This window comes from Sipha flava, unplaced genomic scaffold, assembly GCF_003268045.1.
Source record: "Sipha flava isolate LNK unplaced genomic scaffold, YSA_version1 84_pilon_pilon, whole genome shotgun sequence".
NCBI lineage: Eukaryota > Metazoa > Arthropoda > Insecta > Hemiptera > Aphididae > Sipha > Sipha flava.
This window is the reverse complement of record NW_020273626.1, coordinates 1-16,716: the sequence shown is the minus strand read 5'-3', so window position 1 is coordinate 16,716 and position 16,716 is coordinate 1. Positions and strand designations below refer to the sequence as shown.

General features: G+C 27.2%; 1 protein-coding gene across 1 annotated transcript; it reads right to left on the bottom strand.

The window, feature by feature from the left end:
- Positions 1-1,239: 1,239 nt before the first annotated feature.
- On the bottom strand, positions 1,240-6,417 carry LOC112693295 (J domain-containing protein DDB_G0295729-like). The gene is made up of 9 exons (XM_025568293.1): positions 6,250-6,417; positions 5,951-6,092; positions 4,284-4,373; positions 4,107-4,220; positions 3,335-3,493; positions 2,906-2,984; positions 1,664-1,809; positions 1,469-1,591; positions 1,240-1,373 (listed from the first exon to the last, which is right to left on the bottom strand). The coding sequence occupies exons 2-9, from the start codon at positions 6,087-6,089 to the stop codon at positions 1,240-1,242; spliced, it is 984 nt and encodes a 327-aa protein (XP_025424078.1). The 5' UTR covers positions 6,090-6,092; positions 6,250-6,417.
- Positions 6,418-16,716: the final 10,299 nt, after the last annotated feature.

Here is a 16,716-nt window from a genome sequence, read left to right as displayed (position 1 = left end):
AAACTGATAGCAAAATAATTAAAATAAGATAATTTCCTGTTAATTATGAATGAGTGTGCGTTATCTCCGGACCGTGACATAATTATTGACACAAATGCCCAGGATGTGGTTTTTGATTAACTATTTATTTTAATTTCCCATAAGAACGTTTATGTGAACCCTTTCATTTGTCCACACTTGTGATTTCTAGTTTCTTATTATAATCTCTAGTGTAATAACCACATGAGTTCAATAATCTCATCCCCGGTTATTGTCTTATTGTGTGAATACACAGGACGCAACTCTCTCCGTGTTGTGTTTTATTGTGTGACTATGCAGGACGCGACAAATAACAGAACATTTAATAACTAAATATTTTGATGTCAGTGTTTTGCATATACACTGATATACTAACAAATTAAAAAGAATCCAAGGGGTTGTTTCTAACCTCATACTTATCATAACCTATTATCATCTCATCCAATAAATACTGTTGAGAATAGTAGGTAGGTGTAAATAAACTATGAGTTAAATATTTTATGTACATTTATCAAATTTAATTTTTTTTTACAAAATCAAAAATGTTTTCAATTCTATGAAAATAATTTTTTATTTTAAATTCTGCACACTATTCTGTAAATGTAGAATAACAATGAACCAGTTGTATGATAAAAACTAAAAGTTAAATTAATGTCTCAACAAATACAAGGTTATCAATATTTTAATTTATTTAATAATCATACAAGTTATAATAATCAATAATCATTTTAATTTACAAAATGAAATGATCACCACAATTATGTGGTGCTTAGTTCAAAATATTTTTAAAAACGCAATTTAAATATTTTATAAATTAAATATTACTATAAAATTGAATTGTGATAATTATTAGCTGAAGGGGATTATAAAAAAAAATAAAAATATAGTTATCAAGGTTTCATCAGTATTTAAAACTTGATTGCATTATTTTTACAATTTACAATACAATTAAAAAAGAAAAGATTATTGTAAAATATTTAATATGAATACATAAATTATAAAATACATAAAGTTGCAAATAAAAATGTATACTTTTTTTTAAATAAATAAATTCAAAAGGAATGTTAATAAAATAATTTTTATTGTATTTTTACATAGCCAACTAAGAAGGTATTTGACAATTAATATAAATTCTATAACAAATTAATTTTATTAAGTATTTTTTCTGTCTTAAAAAAAAAAAAAAATTGCTACCAATATTAATAATTTAATTCATAATAATTAATCATCTTTTTCACTTTCAGAATCATATTCTTCATTTTCATTTTCATTTTCATTTTCAGAATCATAAAGAAAATCTAACGTAGACCAAAATGAGTTATCATCTAACTCTGGTGATTGGCAATGTTGATTAGCTAAACATATAATACATTAAATAAATAAAAATATATTAGTATGTATCAAAATATTATTAAAACTGTTTCCTTTTTTTTAATTTAACCATACTTACAATCTTCAATCTTATTATCATCAAGAGTATGATTATATGGAGAACTTGATGAGATGTTTAAACTTAGATCATAAGTTAAACGTTTTTCATTATCACATAATGTATCAACAGCAATAGAAATAACTGGTTAAAAAAATATATAAATATAATTTACACTTATTTATTTACTATACAATATTGTAATTTTATTCTTACCCTCAAATGCTTCTCCTGCTCCAGGAGCTTGATTTTTTTCTGGATCTAATAACAAGGCTAAGTTATCATAAGCTTCTTTTATTTCAGAAACAGTTGCAGTATGATTTAGATCAAACATTGAATAGTAATTTTCACTATTGGCCACTCTAAAAAGACAACGAATCATAATACAATATGTATTATTTGAAATTGTATTAACACTAAAATTGCAAAACATATGGAAATAGCAAAAGTTTTATTAATATAAAATGTATGAAATAAAACATTTCAGAGGTATAGTTAAAATCAGTTGTAAATTATTAAAATACTATTGTTTTAGTAAGCAAATGAAATTAAAATAGTGGTAGTTTTTTGGACAAAATCATTTTTGGCCAGTGCACTATTTTGGTAGTTAATTTAAATTTTTAAAATATAAAACAATTTAAATTTTTTAATAATAGATACTAAATATTATATTTGGTAATTGAACAGATACCCAGTATAAAAGTTTATAATAAGAATATAATTATTTTGTAAGAAATCCAACATCTTTAAACTGACATTTGATATAAACATAATTTTATTTATTTTATTTGAAAATAACAATGAAAAAGATTAACAAGTTACAAATATTCACATAAAAATGAGTTATTGTAAAAGTAGTATTATTGTAGCAAATTTAATATTTTACACTTATGATAATTTATATAAAGTATGTATGATTTTTTAAAAAGAAATAAATTTTTCTATACTTTTAAGTTAAAATAACTAAAATATTACACTGGCAGAAAACTGACACAATAAACTTACTCAAAAGTGATTATATTCATTTTAAACAAAAATAATCCTTATCCATCTTTTTAAAAACACAAATTCATTCAATAGATTTTGAATATGAGCACTTAGATTAAAATTTATATATTTGAATCAATTATAACTAGTATTAATAATATTAAACCTTATATCTTACATTTTAGAAATTCTAAAAATGTTGAGTACTATGGGGGTATGTTGATATTCAAAAATAAAATCTTGTGTGTTGAATATAGACATTTTAAAAGGTGGAAAAAATGTGGAACATAGAAATTGTAAAAAGCAATTTTGTAAATTTTTGAATGTGTGGCCTAAGAATTTTAATATTAATTTTTAAAAATTAAAAATAAATTTAAATTTTTACAAATAAAATAACCTCTCTTTAAATTTTTATAAACCAAATAATAAATCAAACAATCTATTAAAAGCTATATAAAGGCAATAAGTTACTTTTCGACAATATTTGCTTGTTCTTCTGTATATTTTTGCTTGTTATTCTCTCTTATTTCTCCAAGCAGTTGAAAAAAATCTAAAAAATTATAACATTTTATAAATTATTTAATAATTGTATTAAAATGTGTTTATATAGATATTATATCAAATGTTTAATAGAAATAGAAATTTAGAATTATCCTATTATGTTCTGTTATTATATTTTTTCATTGATAGGTTTTTTATTTTTTTTTATCGTTTTACATAAAATCTTTTATGATTAAGACCTTCATAAACTAATGACCAAAAGAAGAAGTATTGTCGAAATTTACAAATACAAACAAAAACTGCATTTGTGAATAATTATTAATTATAATTTTGATCAAATTTAAATAATATCAATATTTAAAATTATATAGGTACTTGATTTTCATCAGTAGTAATTACCATCAATTGCAGATGTTGGATGAAGCTTTTGTGATTTAAGGACAAATTGTTCAGCTAAGTCAATCTGATTCATTGCAATACATTGTTCTGCATTTCGAAGATATTTAAGGGCTTCTTGTTTATTCGTTTGTTCAGACAATCGGATCAAACGAAGATCAGCTGAAAACAAAAATAACGACATTATTTTGTAATACTAAAAACTGAAACAACAAATACTGACAATACATTTATTTAAGTATTTTTGACGATATTGATGTAATATGGGTCTATTATTTAAAAATATTTGAAAACAACTATTATTACGATAGAAAAATAAACTTAATTATGAATTTATAGAGAACCAAAGTATATTAAATCAAAAATTTCAATAAATTCAGAAGGAAAATCTTTTTTATATTTCATATATAATTAACAATTAAATTAATATCCCAACATACTAGATATAGATAACTAAATATGGATAATTAAACAAAGGTTTAATTTATGTATTCTACAAAAACTTTTATGATTTTAATTAATAATATTATACTAAGAACCAAAAAAATACATCAATGTTAATACATATAACTTTTGGATTAATTTTTCTACATTAGAAGTAATAAAATGCATTATATTTAGAAATAAAAACAAATTGTTTTTAATACATAATTTTAATTAATTAACAGAAACGTTCAAAAATAAATGTAAACAAGTAAAAATTATAAAGTTCATAAAAATGTTTTTAGTTTAAAACTTATTTATAAATAATACAATTTTAAATTGGTTAACATACTTGTATCATTGATTTTTTTTGGTTGTTCTGGTGACTGTGGATCATAGTTAGAATCATAATTAGTAGATGTATCAGAATTTTCACTTTCAGAAGAAGATTCTGAAGAACTGTCCACTATAATTTAAAATTTGATTAGACAATGTGTAATTGAAATGAACTATTTATTCATCTACAAACCAGTAATAATTTCATTGCTTATTGATTGATTACTGTACAAATGTTTACTATTTGATTGTTCCACTCTAGACTTCAATGTTCTCATAAATACTATAAACACATTTTAATTATTTCTTCAATTTATATTACTTATATACTTGAAAAAGTAAAGAAACAATACATTCAAACTAAATTTGGATCTTAAAAATAATCTGATCTCCATCTTAATGTATAACTGTAAATATTTTATACTAAATATTTCCAAATTAAAATCAAATCTTTATATTTAACCATATTTCATGATTTATCAATTATGCCTTTCAAATATTATTTGAGGAAATCAGAAGTAACATTAAGAATAGATTAAAATTATTATTATAATATAATAATTATATAATTAAAAAAAGTAATTTTTTTTTTTTTTTTAATTGTATGGTATGTGGACTTTTATACTTTATATTTCTATATAATTTAAAGTATATTTTTAATAATAAGTATTAATCATGAAATGATGAACTATTTGAAGTATATTTTTATATTATAATACTATTTAAAATAATATTTATATATTTACATAAGTTTAAGATTTATATATAATATTTGGTTATAAGCATTAAAAATGTGTTAAATTAGTGCATTATATTATGATCATGTCGCCTATGTATAATGTTATTTTATTATAAAAAAAAAGAAATATTTAGAGTAAAATAATTTTAGTATATGGTTGTTAATCATTTCAGCTTGACAATAATAACATTGATTTTTAATATGGCATCCTTAAGTCTCAGTTAAGTGTTTCAGAATAGTTAAATATCACAGAATGAAACTTCAATAAGCTATATATTAATGTTTTGTATTTATTAAACACTTGGTTGTTGTATTTATTAAACACTTGGTTGAACACTAAAAGCTTCATTGATAATTAGAATAAGCTTTATGAGACAATACTTGTCAATATAACATAGCACCAAAAAGTACCAAGTATATAACAAATCATTGAGTTTTCAGCGGAAGGAGAACTCTTGTTTTGTGTTTTTTTATTTATAATTTAAAATGTTACTATATGTATTAAAAATAATGTTAGTTTTATAAATTTATACTTAGTTGCCAAGTGTGTAAGTCATAAAATTTTAAGGAATATACGGGGAGGAGTGGTATGATTACTTTTCATAAAAACTATAAAAAAATGTACCGAATCTCCAATAACAAAACATAGTAAAATCATCATCAGAAATAATAAATAAATTAAAACGCTTTTTTTAACATTAGTTATACTACTGTTTAAATAATGATAAATATTATTGGAAAAAATGTTGTAGTATGTTTACAAATGAAAAATTAATTAATTTCAAATATGACATTTAAAATATAAAAATTTGACAAAGATTAACAAAACTGTAATTATTTAACTCATATGAATAATTTTTTCTATTACAAAACATTTTAACGTAATGAGAGTTGACCATAAGTCGAACATTTACTTTATTTAGTGTTCATTATGTCAAGAAATTAGAAAGAATAATACCTTTTGGGTTGCTACCTAAACTATTATTATCAATATCAACTATTAAAAACAGGAAAAATAATATGGAATAAGAACTCATTACGAAGTTGTCGATTCTAAGATATTAATTTTAATGGTAATACTCAAATAGTATATACAAATAATATTAGATGTTATAACTCACGTTTCGAAGCAGGTGTTGGAAATAATTTATAAGCTCTAATTGAAAGTCTCAGGGCACTATGTAATTTTTTTTTTTTTATATATCCTTTTGCAATTTCAATGCAGCCATAAGCCTCTGCGCGGTTTCTCATACCTTCCATTGTCTTTTGTAATCAAAAAAAAAAAAATGTAATGTCATTAGTATTATAAAATAATAACTAAATTAACGTAAACTTAATGGCACAAAAATGTTATAAATTCATATAATCAGTATTACATTACAAGCTGAATAAGTATATTATTTGTTATGACTATACATACCAAAACCTTAACTGTCGTAATAGAATATCAATAAAAGTTATAATTCAATAATGAAAAAGAAAAATGTAAGTTGTGAGTACTAAAGCAAAAAAAAAAAAAAGAAGAAAGGGAAAATAATCATCAACATTTAAAATACGTCGAAAGACGTCTGAGACGATTCTTGGCGACGGCAGTTACGACCTCAAAATTGATAACAACTTTTTGGCGCCATCGTTTATCTTATCAAAATTAATTATTTTATTAATAATAAAAACAATGATCTTATAAAATAATGTCGGGTAGCTGTCGACCGCCTCCTAAATGCCAATATTATATATTAAATATAAGACTATGTCCACTTGTTGCATTAAAATATTTAAGTGCCGTGGATTATACTTATTTGAGGTTATATAATTGTTGAGGCTGGACTCTGCATCGGACCATGTGTCGGTGATAGTCGTGCACGGTAACAACCACGGTCTTAGAAAATATCTTTTAAGACCGTGGTAACAAGCATTACCGATAGTTCAAGGCCGTTTTCACACGCATTTATATTATCAGTGTTGGTGTCGATATCGTTATCGGAAACGGCCCAATTTGTGTTCAGGTTTTATTGGTATTTAGAGAAAGATTATGAAAACAAAATCTGTTCAACAATAAAATAAAACCATGTTATAAGCAGTAAACAGAAAATTATTTTTATCGCTTCGACATTTCAGACCTAATTACTTACACTGGAAACGTATATCGTCAGACACGTATGTTGGACGACGTCATACGACATACGTAATCGAGGGAACTACCTACAATACGATACCGAATTCGTCCGCCATCGGACAAATGCGCTCATATTTCTCCGCTTTTTCAGAGACCGATAACTTTTCGTTTTGTCATTAAATGTCGTTAGTTAATCTTTGTGAAATTTTGTGTATATTACAAAATATGAATAATTCCAAGGACGACTTTATTGTTTCTAACAGAAACAGTTTAGCGATTAAAAAAAAAGAAAATTTGGATGCATGAATTTAATAAAAATAGAAACGACGGCCAATATTTTAGGACCCGTCTGCCCCTCCGAGATTACCCAGATAAATTGTATGGTTACTATAGAATGAATGTTGATACGTTCAATTATATATTGGAATCAATTCGAGAGGATATTACCAAATAGAAGAACTTTTCGTGAATTGTATTCCATGCAGGGTCTTTCTATCTCTGTTGTGGTAATTCTTTGTCTGTTGGTCACACAAATCTGGATTTTCCCTCACCAGTTCAATCAAAAAGGCTTTATCCATTTTATATAAAAATGACAATGTTTGAGTATAAATTTAAGGTTTTAATAAAGTTTAAAATTTAGATACGCAAGTATCGAACGAAATACAAAATGATTTGATTTTCAACCGACGGTCTGAACCCAGTGCCGTGTTAAGTTGTAATCAGTGCTCGACTTGGAAAAATTAAAGAAGGGGGACTCTATTTACTTTAAAAAAAAGAACGTCCCCAAAACTGGCTGAGTGTTATGACTATAGCGTAATAATAGTAAGGGGACGCTAAAATTTCTGAAAATTAGTTAGGGTACTCCATCACCTCGCGTCCTCCCTCAAGTCAAGCACTGGTTGTAATGCCACCGGGGACACATATTTTGTCGCCTCATCATAGATATGAATGTATGATATTAAGGAGAACTATAAACTATAATAGTTAATAGGGTTGATCCATATTATTATTTATATTTAGTATTTATTACAACTATATGTCTGTACAGGCGTAGTACAGCCGTCGAGTCTCGACTGTGTTAACACATTAATGCGTGTTAATATTGTAATCATTCGAATAAGATATACATGTATATGTATCTTATTCAACTTTTCCATCAATTATTACATTGTATAATATATTTAATAAAAATTGATTTATTATAAAAAATCAAAAAAATGTTTTAAAAATTAATAAATGAGTGCCGCCGCGGGAAAATGCCCTCTTTACCACTCACACCACGGTCTGAATCTATTGGACGACAACCGTGCTGCCGTTTTGTCGCACTGTAGGTGATTCCATTTGCGCAAGTATATTTGTTTCAATTCAGACGTCGTCAGACATACGTGTCTTACGGGGCATTGTAAACTCCGCCAGTTTTTATTTTTTTTTTACCTGTAATGGGTATATATAAACCCCGCAATTTTTTTGTGTTTTGCCAGTGAATCCTTTCAGTCATCTAAGAAATTAATTTTATAAAAGTTAATCGAATGTTCATATTTTTAGTAAAGTTTTTACCGAATTTCAAACCCATATTTATATAATACTAAGTGGCTTATCTCAAGTAAATAAGCTAAAAATTCAAAAAAAAAAAAAATGACAGTGTTACAGAATAATATGACCTATTTTGAGTAATACAAGACTAAAAATATTAGAAGACTTAGAATATTTACAAATAATATCAATTCATTTTAGTTTACATATATGACATAATTATATATTTTTGGATTATTAGTTATAACGATTAGTTATTATGATTTAAATATTTAATGTGAACGATATTATATTATATTATATTATACATTTAGTTATTCGTGTAGCAGATGATCTACCGAAGGGTGGGTAATCTGCGAATTTAGGACGAGTGATCTACGTTTTAATAGTATAAAAACACATTATATTTTTTACAATGAGTACGTCATATCATAAAAATATTCGTCAAATATAAAAATAAAAAATAATTAGCCAAATATAATTATAATTTCAATTACAGTAAATATTTTATAAAATTTAGACGCACGCATTATAGACGAACTCCGACCAACGAATAATTCGAATCTAACCTATCCAGCAACATTGCTAATGACTATTGTAAATGTCATTCATTGTTATTGCAATACTGTCCCACTGTGGTCTACGATAATGTGCGTATAAAATGCGTAAGTATAATATAATAATAGGTAATAATAATTGTAGATCATGAACTACATCTTGTATAATACGGTAGATTACCTGATATCAGTGGCGTAGCGAAGTGAAATATTTTATCGGGCAATTCATTTTTGATTGAACTACCACCCACCCAGTGGCGTATCCAGGGGTGGCCCCCCTCATTGGCCACATTTGCTATTTTTGACAGTATTTTATACATTTTTTATTATTATTTGCCATTTTTCTAAATTTTAAACAGTGCCCTCCCCCTAGAAAAAATGCTGTATATATAACTGCTGATCCACCCTTTTACTCAGTTCTTACTCGTTGGCCATTTCGGATATACCCATGTGGCATGTACCAAATGCATAACAAAAGCAAAAATGTATCTATTTATTTAAAATACTGTAATTGAATTATTAATTACTATAAAAATTTACACCTAGTAATTATATTAAAGCCGTGTTACAATATCTGGAAAATAAAAAAAAATACATATGCTTATCATAAACAACTTTTTTAACTGTATGCGTTTATTAGTTTTTAACTTTAATAAGTATACAACAACATAATATTTAGAATAAAAAATATATACATGAATAATATTTTGAATAAATTTGCTTATTTTTATTATTACTTATAACAAATATTACTTAAAGATCAAAGCTTTTTTTAACACAGATGAAGTGTTTGTTAATGTATCGATTGCTTCTTCAATATTAATATTGTTAGAAAGATCTTTTTCACAAGATAGAAGCAGTAAACTTTCTAATCTACCTTGACCGATAGTTGAACGCAAACGGGTCTTAACAAGTTTAACTTTTGAAAAGGAGCGTTCACTTGAAACTGAAGTAGCTGGTACTGTGCACAATGATATCTAAGCCATATATAAGTTAGGAAATTATGAGGCCAACTTTAATGAATTCAAATGTTCAAATATTTGAGAAGAAGATGCCATATTATTAAAATTATTATGCGATATGTCTTCGCCATCCATTTCGCTATTTATTGGGTGATCGGGATCATCTTCATCGTTTGTGTTCTCACTAATCAAAATATTTTCATCATGTAAGTTTTTTGGACATATACCTGATTGTAATTTTTTAAAACTCATAGCAAAATTTCTATATTCCATTGCAATTGAATCTTTATCTATTTCAGGAATCCAGGTTTTAAGGGAGTCAAAGGTATCAATAGGCACAATATCTCCATTGCTTAATTTTAACAATCTCTCGTATGATAAAAATGTTAAATCTTTCAGAATTTTTATAGCATCATTGAACCGTATCGTTAAAGAAGCCTTAATTTTGGTCAACACATAATAAATAAACATTTGTTCTAAAGTAATCCACTGAGCTATTTGTAATTTCATCAGAAGTATTCTCATCATCCATTCTCTTCCTTTTCCTTTGCCTAATTTCAAGAAATTCTACTTCATGAAGTTCATTTTTAATTGAAAACTCTTTAGATTCTTGTAAAATAGTATCAACTGATTCTTGAGTTCTCAATTCTGATAATATTTGGTCTGCAATATCAACCATTGTTAATGCTTAAATGTAATAATTTGACGGAATTTGTAAATATGTCGATAATGGAGTAGTAATATCAAAAATATTGTTCATTAAAAACTAAACAGTAATAAAACTAAAAAAAGTGACATTCCTAAGTAAATTACTAGCTGTTGAACTACACAATCGATCAATTGATTCTGACAAATCTTTGATAGTTGCAACAATAGCCTTGAAATTCTCAAAAATTACAAACAGTGACCGATGATGTGAAGTCCAGCGGGTGGTAAAAAAAGTTTTCATTCATAAAGGTCTCTTATCAGGGTACAACTTTTTTTGATGCTCCAAAAAAAGGGCAGTACGCTTACGAACTCTCATAAGTTCTTTTAAAGATTGAACAGTTCCAAAAAAATTCCGTGTTTCTCTACAACTATCATACGTATCAACAACGATTAAATTCAATGCGTGAGAAAAAACACCATACATAAATCGCTCTTGGATTATGTTGTTGTACTAATGTGCGAAGACCAGAATATTACCTCTGCATAGATGCTGCACCGTCATATGATTGAGCAATTAGATCTGATTTCCCATTTAATCCATACTTGGCACAAATATTACAAAATAAATTAAACATACCACGACCAGACGAACCATCAACTACTTCCAGAGCTATTAGTTTTTCTTTAATTTGACCACTTTCATCAATAAAACGTAAAATCATGGAGAACTGTTCTAAACCAGCAACATCAATGGTTGTATCAATGATCACGGAAAACTTGCCTGCTTTTGCAACACTATTTAAAATATTTTTCCGTACAATTTCACCGAGGATATGAATTTAAGTATTTTGATTAATGATTGATAAGAAGGTTAATCGATTTTTTTTTGTAGAATTTTCTATTTTTGCCATATGATGAGAGAGTATAGGATGATGATTGGCTAATAACTTAATGAGTTGCAAAAAGTTTCCTCAATTCAATGAAGTAACACTCTCATCATGTCCTCGAAATGGAATATTTTTCCTTGCAAGATAAAGAACTGTTTCAATTATAACTTTTACTGTTTCTTTATTTTCGGCTACTTTCTGTTTGAAGTTAGTCTAATATCATTTATATCTACTCGATTATTCTTAATATACATGGAATGTCTTATAATAGAGTTCAAATGAATTAAGACGATTCGTGTTCATTAAGTCTAGTAGAAATATGTTGCCAATCATTTGTCCCTTCTCTAGACAGTGAATTTGTTTTTTCTTTAGTTGTTCCAAATAGTTTACAGGTAATACAAAAAACTCTGTCTACCGAAGGTGAATAGGAAACCCAAGTTCTTTTTACAATTGACTTATCAGGTAATACTTTTTAATAGTAATTGTCATTAAATGATCCAACAATATTGTTTTGCTTCCTTTTAGGGAACAATTTACCGGGAAGATCTGAAGCTAAAGGTTGGCATGGTCCAATGGAAATCATATATGCCAAATATTCACTAGTTATTTGAGAATCGTTAACCAAAACTGGATCATTTGGGTACCTTTCAAAATTAGCTGTAACTTCATTGAACATGTCCATGTTAATTGACGAGCCATCAGAATCACCTACAGTAACAAATATCAGTAATTAATAATGAGATTATCAATTTTTAAATTTTACTAAAATTTAATAAATTAATTTTAAAGCAAAATACCTAATAAAACAAATATTAAACAAATTTTAAACAAAATTTAAAAATAATGACTATTTGAGCATTAATTATTTCCATTTAAAAATAAAAGTACAAAAGTATAAATATTTTAATTTCTATTGATATTTGAATAAAATAAAAAAGTGTGTTTACATTATTTTTATAACTATCTCCGAATTATTTTATGCACCATCGTTAAAAACGTTAAAATACACAAATTTAGAAGAAAAAAATTGAAAAATTTGAGTGGGAGCTAAACAAGTTAAATTAGTTTTTTTTAGAATGAAGAAAATTTTTTTTATATTATTAAATATTTAATGTACAATTAATTGCATAGATTAGACTATTATACAACTTTGCATTGGCAATTTATAACAATATTTTACATTTATTGTTAAAATACCTTCTATTGTAATTGCTATTTGAGTCTGGTCTGTCTGGATCATTTCTTGACTGGTACTGGCACATTAGTTTTGAATTGCTACAACACAAGAAATAACAAATCAATAAAGAAAAATACTTTCCTTTACAATTCCCATACTTTATCGGACACCTAGTTGAATGTTGCACTATAAAATAAATGATGTGTCATTTTACCTAGAGAATTTAACTGATGTTGTTTATTGAAATCCAACAATGCATCACTTTCAATGCTATCCACCACTTTATTAGAATCTTCTGGACCAATAACATTCCCGGATTCAACTGTTAAAAAAAATTTAGTTTAAGTAATACTCTTGCAACAAAATAGTAAGCATTAAATATTGTTATATGAAAAAAAATAGATTAGCTAAAAATATGTACGGTTATACTGATTTAAGCTTAAAATTATGTAGGTAAGAAAAATATTTTCCCAAAGATTAATAGTTTTTGAATTAATGAATTTTCTTCATTAAAAAAATCAAATAATTTAATGAAGAACTTTGAGTAATTTGTAGTTAAATAATAAGTCTAATATAGGTAAAATGTAGATCAAAGGCACGGTATTTAACTATATTCGGCGGAAATTGAGAAATTACCCACCCACACAAGCAATTAAAATGTTTCCATGAGGGGGAGGGAGACAAAACATTAATCTATAAAACACAAATACTTACTAAATTATAAAATGTATAAATTATGTTTTAATTGGGAAAACCACTAATTACCTAAAGTCTAAAACCAAGTAGTTACGGGTACCTACATATAAATTATATTTTATAAATGAAAATCACATGATATAGGAATAAATAAATAAAAAATAAATATAAATTAATAATATGACCTACTTTATTATATATTATATTTTATTATACTATTGATTAAAATTTTTATGAAAAATTATTATATTTAATACTTAACATTTGAACAAGAAGGGTTAAATGTCTCTACTTCCAATTGAGCCTTTTTTGGGACCGAAAAAAAAGAAGTTATAGACTGAGATGTCATTACAGTTTATTTTGCTTTATAATAATCAAGATGTTTTTTCCAATTAGTTATATGTGAATTTCCACGGTTTTTTCCACAAATGCACATTTTTCTGATATCCGACATTTAAAATTCGTAATAAATAACAAGTAAATCAATAATTAATTTATAAATAACTTATTAAAACACGAAGTAGGAATAATATTATAGTATATTCAAATGAAAAAAACGCATTTACACAAAATTAATGGCAATTGAAACTTGAAAATACATATGAGCAGGGGCGGTGATAGCTTTTGCGAGGCCCTGGGCAAAATATACCGCGAGGCCCTTTTATAAGAATGGCGTCTAGGTATATTTATATTATTATACACAAGTTTCGATCCGCTAGGCCCTCATAAAAGCGCGGACACCAGGTAAGGGCCCTGCATATAAGTTATTGATCGTATTCGATAATAATATGTACCGCGTAAGTATAAAGACTATTAACTATAAAATAATATAATATTCTATACGATAACGATATTACGTTTAAATGGGATAATATTATACAACAGTGCCTATACAATAGACATTAATACATATTGTTCATGGTTGGACGCAGGTCGCGGGGAATTGGGAATACCCGTTGTACGACAACGATTTTATTTATTTATAAACTACTTCAGTGGTACACTACAGTTGTAATTTGTAGGTAGGTACCACGTAAATATCAACTAAATGATTATGCTTTAAATAGTCATGTTTGGTGTTGTTATTTACAATATCGTGGTACTGTTCTACTGTGTATGTTAGTATAGTTACTAATTATTATTGAAGTTCTTATTCTTATTCTTATATCATATTCAAATGTATTATGTAGTTAGTTTTGTACTACAATATTTCTCACTAAATCCAAAACTCACTGACTCAACCACCCCTTAAAATTGCCCTTCAAAATCACGGTCAACACGCCACTGCCTGATATACATAAAAAGAAGCCGTAGTTCACCTGCTACACGAATGCCAACATTTTTAATAATATATCTATTAATTTTATACTACTAGTTGATTTTATTCACTGGCGGAGTTTACACGAACTCAATTTTAAGAGCGTATTTAAGGGAGGAAGGGGGCATTTACCCCTCATGGCTCTTATTTTTTTTAAACATAATACATTGATTTATTTAAAAAATGTAATGTATAAATAATTAAGAATATAAATTACTAGTCTATCATTATATTATGTTATCATTATAACAGGAACGTGATCTGTAGGTACTGTAAATGAACTGTAAATTATTTTTAAGTTTGAATTGAAGAAAAATTAGTTACGCCTCCCCTCCATGGCCTCAATTTAAATACACCCTTGCTCAATTTCACCTGATTTTTTCCAGTTATGGAGTTTACATGAACCCAATTTTACCTACTTTTTTTCTGGCGGAGTGTACAGTAAAAAAAAGTACTTGTGATGGAGTTTACACGCGCCCATCTGACGATATACATTCCCAGTATAAATACGGCCTAATGTGAAACTAGTATTCGATATCGTCTATTAAATAAACAAAATTTTTAACTCCGATCATATCAGTGTGGGCAAAAACGGCACAATTTTCTTTTCTTCTTGTGGGTTACGGCTTTCAAGACCATCCATGCAAACAAATTTGCCGCCATATTTCCCTATCCTCTGCATCTTCAGTACACTGTGTATTTGGTTCTACTACTTTAATATCCTTTTTGATACGATCCTCCCATCGAAAACGCGGTCTTCCTAACGGTCTTTTCCCAGTCGGATTTTCTTTAATAACCGTCTTAATGAAAGAGCATCTAACCTCTTTCCTCCAGGTATGTCCAGCCTACATTAATCTTCTCCTATTAATTTCGGATATAATATCTGGTTTTTGAAACAAGTTCTTCAGTTCATCATTGTGGCGTATCCTCCATTCTCCAGTGTCAGAATCGATACATGGTCCATAGATTCTTCTTAGAATTTTTCGTTCAAACACCGCAATTCTTGTTTCCTCTACCTTTTTAAGTGTCCACGTCTCAAAGTCATATAAAACTACTGGTCTTATCAAGGTCATGTACAATTGTATTTTTAATTTTGTCGACAAGATTTTTGAGCTAAATATACTTCCTAAGCCAAAAAAGCACCTATTTCCCATTAGAATCCTAGTGTCCAACTCCATCTTAAGGTCACTCTCTTGTTTTATTATAGATCCTAGGTATTTAAAATGTGACGCTCTCTGAAACTTATGGTGATCTATTTCCATTAACTCTCCTGGTCGGTATTCTCTACTTCTTCTTCCAGTTATGACATACTCCGTTTTTTTGTCATTGATCTTTAGACCACATTGGCCTGCTACATTTATTAGTTTTCTACAATTCTGTTTTACAGTATCTAAATTATTTCCCAAAAGGGCTAAGTCATCGGCATATGCTAGTAAACCTATTTTTGTGTTACCAATCGCAACCCCGTCAATAGTATTTAATTTTCTGACAATTTTTTCAAGCACTAAATTAAAGAGAACGGGAGAAAGAGCGCCTCCTTGTCTTAAGCCCATAGATACTCTAATTGTCTCTGATACTGCATTCGCAATTTTAATTTTTATCGAAGTGTTTTCAAAACTAGCCTTAATCAAGTTTACTAGCTTTATTGGGAACTTAAATTCTTTTAATATGTTGATTAAGGTAGGTCTATGGATGGAATCATATGCTTTCTCAAAATCGATAAATAGAATGTATAACTCTTTGTTATATTCCCATGACTTTTGTGCAATTTGGCGAATACAGAAAATCTGATCCGTTGTAGACCTGTTAGGTCTAAAACCCCCCTGGTATTCTCCCAGAACACCTTCCGATAATGGTTTTATCCTATCGAGTATACAATACGTCAGAATCTTAAAGGCAACATTTATTAGAGCTATACCTCTATAATTTTTACAGTCTTGAGGGTCATTCTTCTTATGTATTGGACATATTAACGAAGTGTTTCAATATTCCG

Coding starts and splice junctions, on each gene's coding strand:
- LOC112693295 (XM_025568293.1), bottom strand. CDS start 6,089: ATGGAAGGTATGAGAAACCGCGCAGAGGCTTATGGCTGCATTGAAATT. Junction 4,374..5,950: donor TCCAACACCTGCTTCGAAAC/GTGAGTTATAAC, acceptor ATGTGTTTATAG/TATTTATGAGAACATTGAAG. Junction 4,221..4,283: donor AAGCAATGAAATTATTACTG/GTTTGTAGATGA, acceptor TTTAAATTATAG/TGGACAGTTCTTCAGAATCT.